The sequence below is a fragment of the Octodon degus genome, unplaced genomic scaffold, assembly GCF_000260255.1.
Source record: "Octodon degus isolate 3935 unplaced genomic scaffold, OctDeg1.0 scaffold00079, whole genome shotgun sequence".
NCBI lineage: Eukaryota > Metazoa > Chordata > Mammalia > Rodentia > Octodontidae > Octodon > Octodon degus.
Window position 1 is genome coordinate 10,466,136 of NW_004524655.1, and position 18,152 is coordinate 10,484,287.

Here is an 18,152-nt window from a genome sequence, read left to right on the forward strand (position 1 = left end):
CGCTCCGCCAGACCGGCCCGCTCCAGCTGCACTCCCGCCCGGCCCGCATTCGGCGCCGCAGGAAGGGGAGGTCCGGGGGGCGGTGGCCGCGGCGCGGCTGACGGAGCCCGGCGCGCCTCTTAAAGGGGCCGCTCCGCAGGAGCGGGGCTGGGGGCGCTGTGGGAAGGGGGTACTCCGGGCAGGACTCCCGACCACCACCACCACCAAGCCGCTCTCCTCTCTCCACTGTACGCTGGGAAAATCCAGACCTCGATTGCGGCCAACCTGGCCAGTCCACTCTTGGCTTGTGAGGACAGCTGGCTTCCTGCTTCAGAGCCACCCCGCTGAGGGGAGTTCCTGGCCAGGTGTGCACATCTGGAACAAGAACACCGCGCTTATTTCCCCCCAGCCCTGTCACTCACCCGTGTCAGGGCTGAGCGTGCTAAGGAATGCCTAAGGCACCGATCCAGAGAAGTGTCAGACAGAACGGGCCACTCCGTGCGACAGCCAAGGCTGGGCCGAATCTCCAGTGCCAGTAGCCCTGCTGCCAACAAGTCTCCCACACTATGGACCTCGGGTGGGTGATGATGAAGTAAAATTCCCACAGGGGAATGTCATGAAGGCACCTTCCTATGCTGATGCATAGGAATTTTCCCCATAGGTCACTCAGCACCACATCTCCTTTCCTATGTCCTAGCCATCCTGAGCTGTGTTATTTGACCTCCTTTCTTCCCCTGAGCTTAAGAAACCGGGGTAGTTTTTCCCTACTTGACTCAGAGTTTAGCTGGTTAATCTCTGTGTAAGAGGGTGATCAGTCTCAGCCCTGGCCAGCAGGGCTGAGTGGAAGATAGGACAGCCTAGAGCAAATGTGCAACAGAGCCTTTGATGGTTCCCCAGGGAAGCCCAGAGAGCTTTTCACACACAGCAGAGCTACTCTCTGTAGGGAGTCTGGGGAGTACGAAGTGAAAACACCCAAAGCTGCCTGCTGAGTGGAGGCATGAGGAACTGTGAGTCAACTAGAGATGAGTTCTGACCAAGATGCATCAGTTTCCTGAACTTTTAAATGAGAACAGTATCTGCTCCCAAGCAAGTATCTGCTCCCAAGCGCTGTTGTTTCTACATAGATATGAGGGGCCATCATGCCTTGCCCCAAATTCCAGCACCCCTGAAAGAGGGTGCCCTGACGTTCAGTCTGGAGCAGCCCATGACAGGGATTGCAGCCGGGCTGGCCTGACTCCCAATTCAGTTCTCCCTCGGGCACACCTGGGCAGTGTAACATTGGCAATTCCTTTCCCCTCTCTGGGCCTTACTTTTGTCCTCATCTGTAAAATGTTGTGAGCACCATGTGTAAAGTGCATGGGTGGGCTAAACAAAACACATCTGAATGTTTGGCCTGTGGGCTTCCAGCTGTGATTAAGACCATCTTGGAGGCTGTGGTCTTTGTGAAGCTCGCTGCCGCCCTCTGCAGGACTCTCCCATCTCCTGTGCTGCGGCTTCTCTCTCCTAGCCGACCTCATCTTCATAAACCTCCCAATTTGCAGAGGAGGAAATTGTCATGAGGTAATCTGGGGCTTGTGGGACAGGGGTCCATTGCAATCATGAAAAATGTTCTCATCTTAAGTAGCCTCTCCTTTAAAGTGGGAATTATAAATCTTGACTATAGCTGGGGATGTAACTCAATGGTAGAACATTCGCCTACATGTGTAGTGTCCTTGGTTAGATCTTCAGCACCACACACACACACACACACACACACACACACACACACGAAAGAAATTAATCCTGGTCATGATTGATATTACCTTCCCTTTCCAAAAGAGCTGATCAAGCCACCTAGTAAGTGGACTAAGTAAGATGAGACCCCAGGCCCCCTTCCCTGGCTATCAGCAACAGGAACCACCCCAAGGACAAAGTGTTTTGGTTCCCTTGCTGACTCTAAGTTGCTGAGAGCTCCTCAGGGCCCATGTGATCATTAAATGCCTGGGAAATAAAGGGTACTTTTATGGGGAATGGTTTTCATTTGTCAATAAGATGTTCTTTTTTCTAGTTCATGGGTTCCACCTCAGATCCATCTTATTTTCTTTGAGACAGGGTCTTCTTATGTGGCCCAGGCTGTTTTTGAACACCTATCTGGGCTTAGTGGATCCTCCTGCCTCAGCATCCTGATTAGCCAGGGCTTTAGCCAGTGTCTGGCTTTTAATATTTTATGCACAGCATATTCACTTTGTAAATTCTGAGTTGTGTAGTTTGGACTTAGAGACTCTGTTCTGTAGGCACAGAGAACGGTCTCTAAGCATGGTTTGTCGGGTATGAGCTACACATCCAAACAGTGGCTTTCTCCCACTGGCCCTCTTCTGGCCCCCAGGGCTTTCCATCCTTGGGATGTCTCTGAAAATGCTCCCAGCCTGGGCCTCTATAGTATTTTTCTCGAGACCTGGCTAGCTAGCTTGGTACTTTTTTTTCTCTCCTTCCTTTCTTACCATCTTCCCTTCCTCCCAGTGGGAAAGAATGAGAAGATATACTGTATATGTAACTCTTTATTTGATATCTGTCCTGAATGACCCATGGGGACATCAGCTAGATCTAAACTCTGCAAAGATACAGTCCATTTGTTTTATTTCCCCATATCCCTAAGTGTTCAGCATGTGTGTGTGGCCAGTGCAAGGCTCAGCCTAGGGAGAGATGTACGCATGCGTGTAAGTGATCAGCAACCAGGGCTGGGCCAGAGCAGAGATGTGTGTGCCCTCCAGGAACCCAGGAGGAGCAGAGGTCTGGGCAGGCTTCCCTGAGCAGGTAACTTGTGGGCAAGGAACAGATAGGCAGAGGCAAGAAGACTTCAATTCGTGGTGTATTTGAGGAACAGCAGGGTTAGAAGATGAGGCTGCTGTGGGCAGTAAGAGGTGGGATCAGGGGTGAGACAGGGCCTTCCAGGCCTGTACAGAGTTTAGCTTTCACTCTACATGCAAGTAGAAGCCCCTAAAATATAAGCCTGCACTGTCTGCTAGAACTGTTCACCCAGTGGGCATATGCACTGTAGTCCAACAGCCACTAGCTTCCTTATGTGGTTATTAAGCACCTAAAATATGGCTTTGCCTACTAAAGAATTGAATCTTTAGTTTAACTTAACTTTAATGAATTTAGAATGAAATAGCCACAGTGGCTGCCATATTAGACCACTCAGTATGACTTGCTCAGATCCTTTGGGTGGAGAGTTGGGGAGGTTGGAGGTGGGCACAGGGGGAGCAGACCAGGTCTATGGCAGTTGTCCAGGAGGGCAGTGTTGGTGATCGGGACTACAGTAGAAGCAAGGTGACTAAGAGAAAGGATTAGATTCTAGACCCTTACGGCAACAGAATTCACAGGACCTGCGGGTGGGTGCAGTGTGGGGAATGATGCTGGCACCCTGGCCTTAGACTTCCAGCCTCTAGGACTATGAGAAACTTCTAGGCTAGGGGATGTGATTTAGCAATGGAGCATTTTCCTAGTTGAATGAGGCCCTGGATTTAGTTCTGTAGCACTAGGTGGGGGGGGGGCTAACAGAGAAAAAGAAAATAAACTTCTGTTGTTTATAAGCCAGTCGGACTGTTGTATTTTGTTACAGCAGCCAAGATGGACTAGAATAAGATGCTATACCTGGGGCTAGGGAGATGGCTCAGTGGAATAAGCGCTACCCTGGCAAGTACAAGGACATGAGTTCAATCCCCGGTTCTGAAAAAAAAAAAAAAACCTGCTATACTTTGTTTTTTCTTTTTGCTGCAGCAGCCGCAGCCAAGATTATATTCAGGCTTCAGAAGAGGCTGGCCTCCAGTGTGCTCTCCGGTGGCAAAAAGAAGGTCTGGTTGGACCCCAATGAGACCAATGAAATCGCCAGCCAATTCCTATCAGCAGATCCAGAAATTGATCAAAGATGGGCTAATCATCCGCAAGCCTGTGACCGTCCATGCTTGGGAGCGATACCAGAGGAACATCTCGGGCTCTCCACAAGGGCAAGCACATGGGCATCGGTAAGTGGAAGGGTACAGCCGACGCCCGAAAGCCGGAGGTGACTTGGATCCTGTGCAGGCTGCTCCGGAGATACCAGGAATCTAAGAAGATCGACTGGCACATGTACCACATCCTGTACCTGAAGGGGAATGTGTTTAAGAACAAGCGGGTCCTCATGGAGCACACCCACAAGCCGAAAGTGGACAAGGCCCACAAGAAGCTCCTGGCTGACCAGGCCGAGGCTCACAGATCAAAGACCAAGGAAGCGTGCAAGCGCCTGCAAGCCAAGAAGGAAGAAATCATCAAGATCCTGTCCAAGGAGGAGGAGACGAAGAAGTAGTGCCCTGTGTGTACAGAGAGTTGACAGGTCCCAAATAAAACAGCTCTTGTCCATCAAAAACAAAAACAAAAAACGATGCTATACTTGTTTGAGTCGATTTTCAGTTCTTTGGGGACATATCTAGGAACCGAATTTCTGGGTCCAGCTGGCAATTCCATGTTTCATTTTGTAAAGAATGTGGTTTTTTTCTAATTCACTCAATTAGAAATGAGTGGCCCAGCCTGTGAGAATCACACAGTCTTTGGGGCTCCCATGCACTCAGCCTTTAACATGTGCTCGTTCTGGGGCTGCACAGAGATAAATTCTTTCCACCCTCCAACCATTATTCCAGGGGGCTCAGAGAGGGGTGATCCCCTCACACAGCAGTCAATGGGAGGCCTAGTCTGCCTGTGTCCCAAATCGGTGTTTTTGACCAGCATGCCCTTAGGCAGATGCTCTGACGGAGCATTACAAAGTCATGTAATGACTTAGCCCTAAGTCCTACTTATGACTGTCTGGGAAAGGCCTTTTCTTGTTCCTTTCCTGTCCTGTCTGTACCCTCATCTCCCTCTAAGCTGGAGCCTGGAGGAAGCATGCTTCAAGCAGATGTAACCATGTGAACCCCACCCCCAATCCATCATCTGTCATCTGTCACTCCAGTGAGCCAGGAGCAAGATCACAAAACAGGTCATCCATGTAGCTGTTCTCTAGCCCTGCCTGCTTGCACTGCACTGGATAATGCCTGGCTGCAGCAACTCCTCCAGGCTTTCTGACCCCTGGTCCGTCTGTAAGCCATACTTGCCAGTGAGAGATGTGCTTTTGGTGGAGCTGCAGCAGTTCTGAATGACCAAACCTGAGGCCTGGGTCTTACAGACTCCTGGTTCCTGTGACTCCACCTGCCTCTTTGGAATCATTTATTAATGAAGTTCCTACAGCCAGTAGATCCCAGGGGAGTTTCCTAAGTGCCTTTGCAGGGAGAGGAGGAGCTAAGATGAGATGAGCCTGTTCCTAGAGGTATAGCCAGTGAAATGGTCTAGGCTCCAGCTCCCAGTGATGAGAGGGACAGAGCACCCCCAGGCCAGCACTGCCCCCCACATGTGGGGGCAGGAGCCTCAGGCCTGCTTTGCCTCCCCACCCACCCACCATGTGTTCTAGAAGGCTGGGGGCGAGCAAGCTGAATGAAAGGCTTGCCTATAGTAGCCCAGCGGCAGAGGCTTTGCACGCACCTGGGATACAGGCTCAGACAGGTGGCTGGTGGCCCTGAATGCTGGGGAGGCATCTGGATGAGGGGGAGGAGGCTGGGAAGGATCTGTGTTGCCTGGAAGGAGGCAGTCTAACAGTCACATTTCCCATCTGCCCATCCACTGCCCTCAGGGGAAGGCCAGACATATGGCAGGTGATATGGGGAGACCACAGCAGATGGCAGAGGAGCCTGGGAGCTTCCAGAAGAGGGGGTCCAGTTGCAGGGCACCGCCTGAAGCTGTGGCTTCTTGGATGGGGCCCAGACTCACATTTTGCCCAGAAAAGAAGGGATTACTCTCATAGCTATGTGTTTCTCCTGAAAATCTTCCCTTCTGTGACCTAGACCTCTGTTACCATCCTTTGCCTGCCTCTGCCTTTCTGCCTTTCTGCCTCTGCCTCTGCCTCTCTGTCTTTCTCTGTTTCTTTCTGTCTGGTGACACTACAGATTGAATGCAAGACCTTTGCACTGAGCTATATCATGGTCCATTTTATTTTTACTTATCTTTAATTTTTTTTTTCTTTTTGCAATACTACAGACTGAACCCAGGGCCTTTACATTGAGCTACTACATCACCCAGCACTTAAAAAATTTTTTTCCAGGGACTGCTAACTCACCAAAGTGCCTAGGGTGGGCTCAAACTTTTTTTTTTTTTTTTTTGGCAGAACTGGGGATTGAACTCAGGCCCTTGTGCTTGCCAGGGAAGCGCTTATTCCACTGAGCCATCTCCCTAGCCCTTTGGGCTCAAACTTTGATCTTCCTGCCTTTGCCTCACACAGTGCTGGGATCATAGACCTGTACCATTCATCCTGCTCCATATCCTCGATGTGATCTCCCTGACGTCTGTCTCCAGGTGTGTGTTGGGGAGGGGGGGACGGGACAGAATTGTAAGTGTTGGACAGAACTGTCTCCTTATCCCAGCTTGCACCTATGTGGCCCCAGAGGTTCCTTCCCTGATTCTCAGCTCACCTGTGAAATGTAACACCTTCTGGGTAACCTATGGGAGGTGCAAATGAAAAAATATAGAGCCCAGCCTAGAAAGGGGGCTCTAGGAACTCCTGAATGAGGAAAAATTGATAAGTGAATGGTGACCATGTGAATTTAACCAATCCACCTCTATATTATTACCCAGTGATAGCAGTCTCAGGTTTCAGGGTAAAGCCTGGGCCTTCCTGAAGGCTGAGGTCTATCTGGGAGTTGATCTCACCCATGTCGTGGGCTAAGTGTGAGTTGGATTGATTATCCACTCCAGAGGCCCCAAAGCTGAATGGGGAGGAGGCCAAAGCAGGTCCAACTTGTGTAGAAGACTGAAAGAGGGTGACCGGGGAGATAGCTCAGTAGAATAAGTGCTTCCCTGGCAAGTGCAAGGACCTGAGTTCAATCCCCAGTCCTGGAAAAAAAAAAAAAAATAGATGGAAAGAGGCTGAGTGAGGACCCTGCTGTGGTCACTGTAGAGCCTGTGGGGCTTGGGGAGGGCAACCTGGTACCCATGGGGAATAGGGAGCAGTGTGTGATGGGGGAAGTCTCTGCTGGCTGGTCGATCCTGAAGGGTGTGGTTGGGCCCACTGTGGTTGTGCAAATACATCCTGGTCCATTTTATTATTTATTTTGCAGTAGTGAGGGTAGAAATCGCTGTTCTTTTGGCTCTCCTGGATGGCCCTGGATGGGAACACCCAACTGGGGTACACAGGTATAAGAGACACAGAGCCTCAAGGGTAAGGCCAACTAGAGTGTGATTCCAGGCTGAGAGGGGGGCAGAGGTGGGGGGGGGCCTGGGGGGAGGTATCAGACATGTCCCATCCTTTCAGCTGTAGGTTTCCTCATCTGTAGGCTAGGGATAGGAAGGTGTCTCTAGCAGGGGAGATAGGCAAATAGAAGGGTGGAGAGATAGATGATGAGCAAAGAAGGAGCTAAGGGAACCAGAGGAGGGAAAAGATGCTCCCGAAGCATTTGGATATAGCTGCTGGGCCTTGGTGCAGGGGGCTGCTTCTCCTGGACCTCCAGGATGAGACTCACAGATTCTCTGCCCCAGACATTTGGAATGTTGCGATGGTCTATGGCTTTTTTGCTTTTAGTAGATTTTCTTTCTTTCTTTTTTTTTTTTTTTTGGAACTGGGAATCGAACTCGGGATCTTATGCTTCCCAGGCAGGCACTGTGCTGCTGAGCTATACCCACAGCCCCCAAAGAGCAGGTCTTTGTGTCAGTGGGAAGGGGTGGGAACTACACATAAGTGAGTCTGAGAAGATGCTTGCTGCTTTTGTTTTCCTTCAGTGCTGGAGATCAAATGCAGGACTCACAACGTGCCAGGCAAGCACTCTGCCACGGAACTATGCCCCCAGCCTGTTTGATTTAGTCTCAATGTCCCCCTCCAGAACACACGTGGAAACTACTCCACAATGCAAATGTTGGTGAAGGTGTAGCCTACTTAGCGGTGTTTAGGCCTCATGAATGCGTTGGGATTCATCACAAGACTGAGTTTGTTACAAAGGGTGCGTTTGGGCCCCCTCTTCACCTCCCTCTGGTGCACCTACTATGGTAAGATGTGGCCTGACGGTCCTTGCCAGAGGATGCCAGCTTCTCGGACCTCTCAGCCCCCAGAACCACAAGCTGAATAAACCTTTTCTGTTCATAATTTACCCGGTCTGTGGTTTTCAATCGTAGCAGCACAAGTACACTAAGACAACGGCGTTAAATGGCTGGGAAGCAGTGAGTGCCTTGCTTTTCCCTGGCACGAAGGCTCCCATCTCTGGGTCAATACTGAAATTGGACGGATAATTACTGTCAGACAAGGCCTGCAGGAACTAGTTGGCACACCACAGTGGGCAATATGAGGTTTTTTTTTTTTTCTTCTATATTTTAGGGAAGGGTCTACAGGGTGTTCAGGGTTTCACTACTAGATCAGACTCGCAGTGATCCTCCTGTTTACAGCCTCCCATGTGCTGGGATTCCAGGCAAGCGCCCCCATACCCAGTCTCAGTTGCTGTCTCAGCACACCCTGGGGGTGGGGCCGGCACAGCAGGCCTGGGAATTGAACTCCTGGCCCCTGTGACTGCTTGTAGGCACTTTAATCTGCTGAGCTATTTGGTCGGCCCTCTGAGAGTTTTATTTATGTGTTTGATACAGGGTCTCACTACATAGCTCAGACGCATAGTGATCCTCCTGTCTTAGCCTCCCCCAGTGCTGGGATAGGGGTGTATGCCACCATACCCTGGTCTTGGTGGTCGCCTCGGCACAGGGCTGGTAGGGCATGTGATACTGGGGAATGAACCCGGGTCCTTGTGCTTGCCAGGCAGGCACTTAGACTACTGAACTATTTCCCCAGCCCAAGGGCTAATGAAGTACTATTGACAGAAGTTTGGTAGTGCATGAGACACTCGGTTTCCAGCCTAGGAGCTGGTAACAGCAGGACACCTCTCCTCCACCACCATTCTGGTCCATCCTGGCTGGCCACTCATTCCGTTTGCATCCAACAAATATGGTCCTCCCTAATGTACCCCTGGTGTGTCCTCTCCTCCACTGTGGGCTGGGCCAGGAGGACATCCTCTGGGAATCCTGAGTGTGCACTACAATTACAAGGATGGCCATTGCAGCACCATCAGTAAACGCTAAATGCAGGACACAAACTAAATGACCTGCGTATGGGGCAGGTTAAGTGAAGTGCAGTCTGTCTACACCGAGGAAGTTGAGCAGCTGCTAAAGCAGTGAGGGGGCTGTGCGTATGCACAGGAAAAAAGCAGGCAGCCCTGGGGGAAAGTAGCCTGTCAGGCAGCAAGTACAACGCCAGGTCACGCTGGAGAAACAAGCTAACAAATGCAGTGGTTTGCACCCAGGGAAGCAACCTAAAAGAAATAGGACCAACTATTAACCATCCTTATGTCTGGCATGTGACCAATCAGATTTCAGTATATGTGCTCACTTTAGCTGACCCATCAGAGGTGGCACTTCTAATCTGTATTTTATAGGATTCATACTTTCTTGTTGTACACTAAGCACATAACTCTTTTTAAAGCACTGTATACAAACAAGTGATCTACAGGATCTAAAAATATAGCAAAGGAATAATGAACAGAAAAACATGCCAGTGTTTTTGTCTGGTACTTGGCAATTGCTATGATTCAGTGAACATTCATGGTGCACAACTGGCGTGCCAGCGACTAGAAGGGTACTGATGGGTACAGGCTGCCCGAAAAATGCTCACCATCTCTGAGACGCAGAGATGCCACGTGTACCCACCTACCTCTGGCAAGAGAGTGGGGTTCAGTGGGCAGATACCCATGGCCACAGCAGCAGGGGGAGTGAATAGCAGTGACAAGGTATCAGGGAAAACCTCCTGGAGGAGCAACGTGGGGGCAGAGAGGAGGGCAGACCCTCTGGGCACTGAGCTGCGTGCGGAGGGTATTCCTGTGTGCACTGGCTGTGCAGGAGGACTGGTGGTCAGGAAGAACATGCTAGACTGAACAGTCTCCAAAGTCCTCCAAAGATGTGTGGACACCATTACACAGGTCCTGAGGACCTGCAAGCCAGTGGGAAAGAGGTTGGAGAGGCAACAGCACACAAGGGTATGGGTCCACAGGGCAGTGCCAAGGTAAATGGATGTACAGTGATGCACCCAAGGAGCGAGGTACAGTCTTCACCTCACAGTACGGCCAGGATAACACATCCTTCAGATGGATCAGGGGCGCAAGCGACTTGCTGAGCCCTTCCTGACCCACTGATCTGGAAGGCAACACCATGGGGGTCTCAGAGATGCAAGAGACCCTCTTGTCCATTGCCTTTGAGAGAGGCAGGGATGCCCAGGGAACCTGGGAGTCTGTGACAGAGGGGCAGTGGACAGGAGACCTCAAGTTCTCAGATGCAGAACCACGTGTCCTGTTGATAACAGAAAATCCCAGGGGAGACAACAGAAGGGCTGTTCTCACTGGCCAATTTTGATAAGTCCTGGTTGCCCGGAACACTGTGATGAGAAGGATTCCGGAGCCACATCTAGGATTTCTGGGAAACAGTGCCATGGTGAGGGACATGGGCCATGGCAGAAGTGTCCTGAGTTCACAGTCCTGAGGTCTTTCAAGGCCATGGGGGACTGAATGATGACCCTGCAGGTGGGTCCTCACTGCAGTGTTCCCACTAGCCAGGCTGTATGGGTCCCCAAGCAGGCAGTGTAGGATGCATCAGCATCCGACAGCTAAGCCCCGGACACACAGGCCCTCCACACCTTGTGGGAGACAGGCTCCACGTTACCCCTCCGAGGTCACAGAAGCCTATGCTCATGCATGTACAGGAAGTGGGGGGGGGCATCTGTGCCAGCCCAGCTAACAGCAGCCTAGGCTAAAGGGCCTCTTGCTGTCCTGGGTCTCGGGTGAATTTTCCTCCATTCCTGTAAGGAGAAGAAAAGGTGGCATCAGTTAAGTGTTTTGCACCTGACACTGGTAGGGCCTGCCCCTGTTCTGATAGGTCTGGCCCTCAGCTGGAGTTCCCAGGCCTATTGTATAGGCCCTGATAAATGGGCACAGGATGAGAGACCCACAGAATATTCTGTATCCCAGAACATACTGGGCAAAAGCCCAGGCCTGCGGAGCCAGAGCCAGGTCTTTCTGCAGAGCCTGGCACCCACAGTGCGGCCCGTGAGGAGGTTATACGGAGGCTAGGGAGGGCCAAAGCAGGCAAGTGGAGCCAGGGAGGCTACAGCCTCCACAACCCACTGGAGAGGGTCCAAAGAGGGCAACAAGTTAAGGAAGTGGCTGGGTCTGGGGTGACGGGAGGATGGAACATGTGGATTCTGCTCCCCAGGCTTTTCCCAGCCCATGCAGCCACGCCTATACACACGGATGAGGTTTCCATCGCCGACCTGGGGCCGTGCACTGTTCCTCTTCTCCAGCTCCTGCAATACTGACTGCTCAAATGCCAGGGCAGCAACACGACTGAAGAATGCCTTTACATTCTCTCCTGGGGACCCAGGGGACAGCTGTGACCCAATTGCACCTCTGGTCACATTTGGGTGCCAGGGCCGGGCAGCCCACCCTCAGGCAGGAGTGTGGCTCCTTCTACAGCATCATTGACAGTAATGACAACACGTGAGGGCTGCCCACCCACAGGGACAGCACAGTGCTGGGGGTAGGACCTTCCAAAGTCTGGCTTCTGCCCCACCCCCACTCAGGCTGCCTGCCTTAGCCACTCCCTCAGACCTCTGAGCCTTTGTTTCTTCAATCTACTCTTCTAATCAATGGCTCCGGAGTATCTACTGGGCCAGGCAGAGCTCAAGACAGACATGTGCCTGCTTGCCTACAACTTTCCATGTGCTGTTGGCCCTTACATGGAGTCTGAGCATCCTCCTCCAGCGATCGGGGGAGGCCAGGTTCCCACATCCACCACAATCGCAGCCTCCAGTGTGGAGGCCTATACTGAGGTATCAGTGAAATCCTGTTACTCTAATCTGGGAGAGCAGGAGGGAAGCAGGAGCAGAAAGCACCAGACCTGAAAACTGCTGGCTGTGGGAGGTAGTGAGGAGGTGGTACTTCCACACTCAACTCTCAGTCCCCAGCCAAATGCCCGCTGTGCCTGCTTGTCAGGGACCAGGGCCAGTGGTCCCAACCCTGAGTCCCTTGAACCTCGGGGACCCATCATGTGCTCAGTACTGCAGTTTTCATTCACTTATTTTTTTTTTATTATTCCATATGTATAGTCCATAAACATTCATCGTGGGAGTTGGCACAGGCACGTAACACATCTTAAGTGTTCTTTCATTTTATCTCCCCCACAACCTGTGTATCAAAGTCTGCTCTTTGCTTCTCTACACTGTCTGATTTTTCCTCAGCAAATACATATAGTCTTTATAATAAAAAAAATATTTTCTCATTAAAAATAAACTGTGTGCAGTGGCACATGCCTCTTAATCTTAGCTACTTGGGAGGCTGAGGCAGGAGAACTGCAAGTTCAAGGTCAGTCTGGATAACCCAGCAAACCCTACTTTAGAATCAAATGGGCTGGGGAAAGAGAGAAAGAGAAAGAGAGGAGAAAGAAAAGAAAAATAGAAGTAGAGACAGAAATAGAGATAGAGATAGAGATAGAGATAGAGATAGAGATAGAGATAGCGATAGAGATAGAGATAGAGACAGAGACAGAGACAGAAACAGAGATAGAAATATCACGCTGCCTCCTGGATGAAGCCTGGACCTGCTGGGCATCTTGCTCAGGACTGCCAGGGGTCAAAGGTCACTGTTCCTCTCTTCCATGGGACAAGCCTCCCAGTGTCCTAGAGTAGACTACTGTAAAGCAATGGAATGTGCTGCCAGTCCCTAGCACACAGAAGGCAAGAACCTCCACAGCGCAGCACGTTGGGCCCCACACAGCAGCCTCTGCCCCCCCTTGCCACGCCCTTGCCCCACTCACCTGTCTTGGCTGACACTGACCAGTACTCAGCCTGCATCTCATTGGCCAGGTGCACAGCCTCTGCTTCTGCCTGCTCACATGCTGCCCCTGACTGGGAGAAGCAGCCCTTGCTGACCCAGTGCCCGGCCCTCCTCCAGGTGGCCCCTGGGGTGGCAGCTGTACTCTTGTCACCATGGTACCACCCTCCCCACCCTCATTCCCATTAGCCCCTGCCCCCCCCCAGGAAGCAGGGCAGTCCCACTGCCTAGATGTTGCATGCCTAGGGGTGACATTTCAGTAGTCCTCAGGCAAATCTGAGTGTCAGCAGTCCCTTCTTAGGGGACAGCACAGGGAACCTGAGTTCCCCTGACCCGTAGCTCTAAGGCCTGGTATCTCTAAATGCCAATGCCAGGCAGGTCAGTGCCACATGGCATTCCTCACACTTGGGCTGTGATCACAACATGCATTTTCCCAAGAGGCACCCAGGCTTCCAGCTCTGCCCGCTCACCAGAAGGTCCTTTTTGGTTCCCACGAGGAAGATAAAGCAGGATCCCACCTCATTCTCCCTTAATGCATCCTCCAGCCATTGCCTGTAATGTCCAGAGGGGAGATCGTCTGAGGGACATCTGTACCTACCCACCCACCCTGGGGCTTGAGGAAGCCCAGGAGAGGGGATAGAGACTCAGATCCTTCTCAGGGCTGGAAGCAGTGAGTTAGGAGGCAGAGGGAGGCCCCTGGCCCACAGTGGCTAAGAGGGATGCTGGCCTTGCAGCCAGATTGGCCTTAGTGGGATGAAAGGGGGCTGAGAATATGAAAACATGGGTCAAGTCATGATGACCCATCCTCAACCTTTACACCTTTAACACCTGGAATGATCACCCCTGTATCCCTCACTGGGTTTGGATGAAATTGGATGTGAATGTCCCAAACAAGCACAGGTGAGGGGGTGAGGAGGCCTTTGGTCCACTCATTAGATTCTTGACAGACACAGCAGGATGGCCTCTCAGAATTGGTCACATCATTTATATCTCTGCCCAAGATAGTCGGGGCCAAAGTCATGTCCCTCAGATAGGACTGGCTATAAAATTATCAGAGCTCAGGACAAAGTGAACATTTGGGATCTCTAATTCAAAAATTATGAGGATTTCCAAGGGTGTGACAGCAGGAGAGCAAAACAAACACGGGGCCTTCAGAGCACCAGCCTGGTGAAATAGTACAAATGCCCCCCTGAGGGATAAGGAGGCAACAGGACAATAAATAACTTATGGGGAGCTGACCTTAACACACAAGCCTGAAACTACCAGAAGGGGACCAGCCCAGTGGCCTAGGTGTGCAGAGCCTTTCAGGCAGCTTCCTGAACCCAGGTGCCCCGCAGGGGTCACAGAGCTTGGGGTTACTTACCTGGTGTGCTCTAGCGTCTGCACATCAGTGAGGTCAAAGGCCGTGATGATCACTGGACACATGGGGGAAAGCCAGCAGTCAGTCAGTGACAGGTGAGGCCAATGTAGAGTAACAAAGGAGAGCCCCCACCCCACCCCAAGCACCTCCTGAGGTCTTAAGGAACTTCCAGGTGAGCCCTGGCACTGAACGCTGGACCTTAGAGCTTGGCCTCAGAGTGGAATCCAGGGAGGACAGATGAGGCAAACTTGGCACATGTGAACTCTGGCCTCAGGGACCCTCTGCATTACAGCCAAGGGAGCTTGGGAGAGGGTCCTAAATGCCAAGAGCCTCAGTTTCCCCATCTGTAGAGTGATGAGCATGATACATGTGGCTCTCAGGATTGCTGAGAGGATAAACAAAGGATTTTTTTTTTCTTTTCTTATTTTAAGGCAGCTATTTTGAAAAGTTTTTAGTTCAAGGGCCGACATAGGGCAGATTCTTAAAATTAATACTTTTGAGGTCAGAGGGATGGAACCCAGAGCCTTCACAATGTGCTACATCCCTGGCCCTATTATTTTTTTATTTTAAGACAAGGTTGCTCTAAGTTTGCTAAATTCCACAGACTAGGCTAGAACTTGTGATCCTCCTGCCTCAGCCTCCCAGTGGGCTGGGATTACAGGTGTATGTGCAGCCACACCTGGCAAGACTTTTTCAGTCAATGGCAGCTGCCACTGTGATGACAATCAGCAATAACCAGATTAAGGAAAATGACTTCAAGACGGTCAGAAAACAGAGCTGCGGCCTTGCTGTCAGCTCCTCTTGTCACTGGCCCTGCCTTGCAGCTACAGCATCCTCTGCTGATGCCTGCGGGTGTGAGCGGGCTGGACAGTGGCTTCCTCCACCTGAGGCTAATGACTGCAAGACAGTCCCGATGCTCTTGGGACAGAGAGGAACAGAGAAAAGGTCACTGATGATATGGAGGTGATGGCAGGCTGGCTGCTGTTTGCAGAGGTGTGGCAGGCGCCTGGCAGCTCTAGCCCTGAGGAGGCAGACTCTCCTTGGGAAGAGAGAGGCCTGGCGAGCCCACAGCTGAAGGAGGCCACGGTGGATGTGGCTCAGTGGAAGTCCCAATCCTCAGCCGGGGTACTCATGGTTTAGTACCTGTTTTTGTTCCTTTCAAACCAGAATGAAACTTGTGGTGCTTCTTAAGCTACTACTGTAACTGTGTCTTGAGTCTGGTCTGAGATCCTTTCGACAGTTCTCCCATATCCCACTGAAAGGCATTTCTGTCCGCTTCCTGGAAGGCTGGGGTCAGCCTATGCTGCCGTCTCTGCTGCGAGGCCTGCCCTGTACCGAGGCTGCACTTGGTCATGTTGATAGTGGGCACTGAGCCCTGTGAACCCCAATCTGGGATCTGCCAGTCCTGCCAGTCCACCTTTCATTCCTCCTCTCTGGCTTAGCTCCAGTCCCAGCCTCCACCCACTTCCTCTCAGAATGTGATGTTCTTTCTTTCCCAGAACCCCTGGACAAACATATCCTCTGAGAATCTCTCTGATACAAAAGCCAGGGCCTAGGGGTACAGCCAAAATCGGGCACAACAGACCCCCAAGGGGTGTGACTGATGGCCAAAGGTAGCCAAGGCCCCAGCTTGGAGGCAGCTCCAAGCACCGGCTAGGGTGATTTTTCAGTGGACACCAGAAAACCGGTACCTGCATGGAGGACCCAAGGTTCCTGCTATTGGGTCCAGCGGGGAGGCCCCTGCTGAACACCCCACCATCACACAGTTGCTTACCCTGCGCACCCCGGTAGTAGGCAGATGCGATGCACTTGAACTTCTCCTGCCCGGCTGTGTCCCAGCTGAGCCACAGAGAGGGAGAGAGGAAAACAGTGGTGGTAGGTTAAGCAATCACTAAGTCAGCAGGCTGGGGAGGCGGTGGGAGGGAGACTCCTAGACAAGCACCAGCTGTGCCAGCTGTGTGGGCTTCTGGCAGCGCTGTGTGAGCCAGCTAACCCTGCCTCCAGCTCCTGATGATCCCTCTGGGGTGCCCCGGGGGGGATTCTCTTGCTGGATTCCCATGCCTTCGGGTTCGGGAGCATCAGCAGCTCTGCTGCCAGATGAGTGGAGCTGCAGCTCAGTCCTTTCTGTGACATTACAAAGGAACATATACCCTGTGGTATGGTTTGCTTACTCTGAGTGGTGCTAGGGCTCTGGGCTGTGGCTCTACCCCTTGCTCCTGTGTGACTGGGACACTGCTGCCCCGTCTGCACTGTAGCTTCCTGGGTGAAGGGTGGGGAAGCCTCACAAAGACACGGTTTATATCCCCTGGGGGACTCTCATTAGTTGGCTCTCCAGAGCAATATAGCAAGAAGAACTTAAAAGCTCCATGGAAAACAACACAACAATAGATTAATGCTGTTTGCCACAACCACAGTATAGAAAATGTGACAGCACAAGGCTGATAGGTATTTGCTCTGTTATATAACGAGGCAGGTGGTCCATATGTAGGAAGGAGTCTGAAATCTACTCCTTAACCCATCCTTAAAGTCAACAGGTCAAAATTTAACTTCTCTCAGTAAGTTGGGAGGCAAGGTGGAAAGAAGAACAGTAGGGGGAGCGGCAGTTACTTCCCCATTGAGGAATGGTACAATGGGGAAGATGAGAGCGGCAGGCCTGAGGAAGGAGGTGGAGGGTATGGCCTCTGTCAAAACCCTCCTCACCCAAGCCTGGCACACAGGATTAATCCAGTCCCACTTCACAGCTGCCCCGTCTGCACAACAACTTGCCAAAGCCCACCTGCCTCCTGCAGGATCACAGGAAGGAGGTCCAGGCGGGGAGGAGGCCTCAGGGCCATCACGGATGGGTGTGAAGGCCTTCCCTGATCTGTCAAGGCCAAAGAGCATTCCAGAGACTTGGGAGCCACAGCACCTTGTTTCTCAACCAGCCCAGGTCCTGCTTGGCTAGAAAAGGCCTTGCTGAGCACCAGGAGGCAGCATGGAAGAGGCCGTCCAAGACCTTACCCCAGAGACTCCAGGCAGCCCACCCTCAAGCCATACGGGGAGTGGCACCACCCCACGGGCACTTACATCTGGAGGCTGTACGGAATCCCAGCAATCTCAAAGCGCTCAATTTCAAAGTCAACTCCAATAGTGGCCTTGTAGTCCCGATCAAAAATATTCTTGCAAAACCTGTGGGAGGTGAGGATGTCACGAGAGAAGTGTCCTCACAAATACAACCACAGGGGCCACGGAGATAGCTCAGCGGTCCAAGCACCTGCCTGGCAAGTGCAAGGACCCACTTTCAGTCCCTTGTACCACATGCCATGCCAGCCTAGGAACCCTGGGCACGCTGTGCCAGCCCCAAAACCTGGCATGATGGCGCATGCCTGTGATCCCAGCACTGGGGAGGCTGAGACAGGAGGATCACTAAGAGTCTGAGCTGTATAGGGAGACCCTATATCAATAAATAATAATTAAAAAAAACCCCACCCATGGCAGGTTTGCTCCACAGTCAAACTGTGGCGACAAATAAAATCCACTGATAGAAAACTGATAAGGATGGTTCATAGAGGCCACAGAGAGGCAGGTACGTTAGTCAGCATTCTGTCACTGTAACAAACACCTACAATAATCAACATGAAGAGAAAAAGGCTTTTGGGGGACAGCAAGCTGGCTCAGTCAACTAAGCACCTGCTTAGGCAAGCGCTAGAATGGGGGACCACAGGAGGATCACTACTAGTCTGAGCTGTGTGGTGAGACCCTGTACCAAATACATAAATTAAAAAAAACAGAGCTGCGGAGATAGCTCAGTAGAATAAGCGCTTGCCTGGCAAGCGCAGGGTCCTGAGTTCAATCCCCAGTACGAGAGAGAGAGAGAGAGAGAGAGA

General features: G+C 51.7%; 1 protein-coding gene and 1 pseudogene across 4 annotated transcripts in view; one reads left to right on the forward strand and one right to left on the reverse strand.

Annotated features, from left to right (window-relative positions):
- The window catches only part of LOC101584179, a 4,748-nt pseudogene extending 425 nt beyond the window's left edge, over window positions 1-4,323 (forward strand).
- Window positions 4,324-10,066: 5,743 nt separating this feature from the next.
- The window catches only part of Rab36 (RAB36, member RAS oncogene family), a 15,143-nt gene continuing 7,057 nt past the window's right edge, over window positions 10,067-18,152 (reverse strand). Inside the window, exons 5-11 of one of the 4 annotated variants that reach the window (XR_002822165.1) lie at window positions 17,353-17,454; window positions 16,061-16,125; window positions 14,290-14,341; window positions 13,397-13,478; window positions 12,910-13,000; window positions 11,347-11,485; window positions 10,067-10,897 (exon numbers count right to left, since the gene is read on the reverse strand). Coding sequence is in view for 3 of the 4 variants with exons in the window: in XM_023721006.1 (XP_023576774.1) it covers window positions 10,833-10,897; window positions 11,347-11,466; window positions 12,910-13,000; window positions 13,397-13,478; window positions 14,290-14,341; window positions 16,061-16,125; window positions 17,353-17,454 (577 nt within the window). In the remaining variant the exon portion in view is untranslated. The remainder of the gene's footprint in view (window positions 10,898-11,346; window positions 11,486-12,909; window positions 13,001-13,396; window positions 13,479-14,289; window positions 14,342-16,060; window positions 16,126-17,352; window positions 17,455-18,152) is intronic. The other 3 variants (XM_023721007.1, XM_023721006.1, XM_023721008.1) reach the window with 3 other exon arrangements.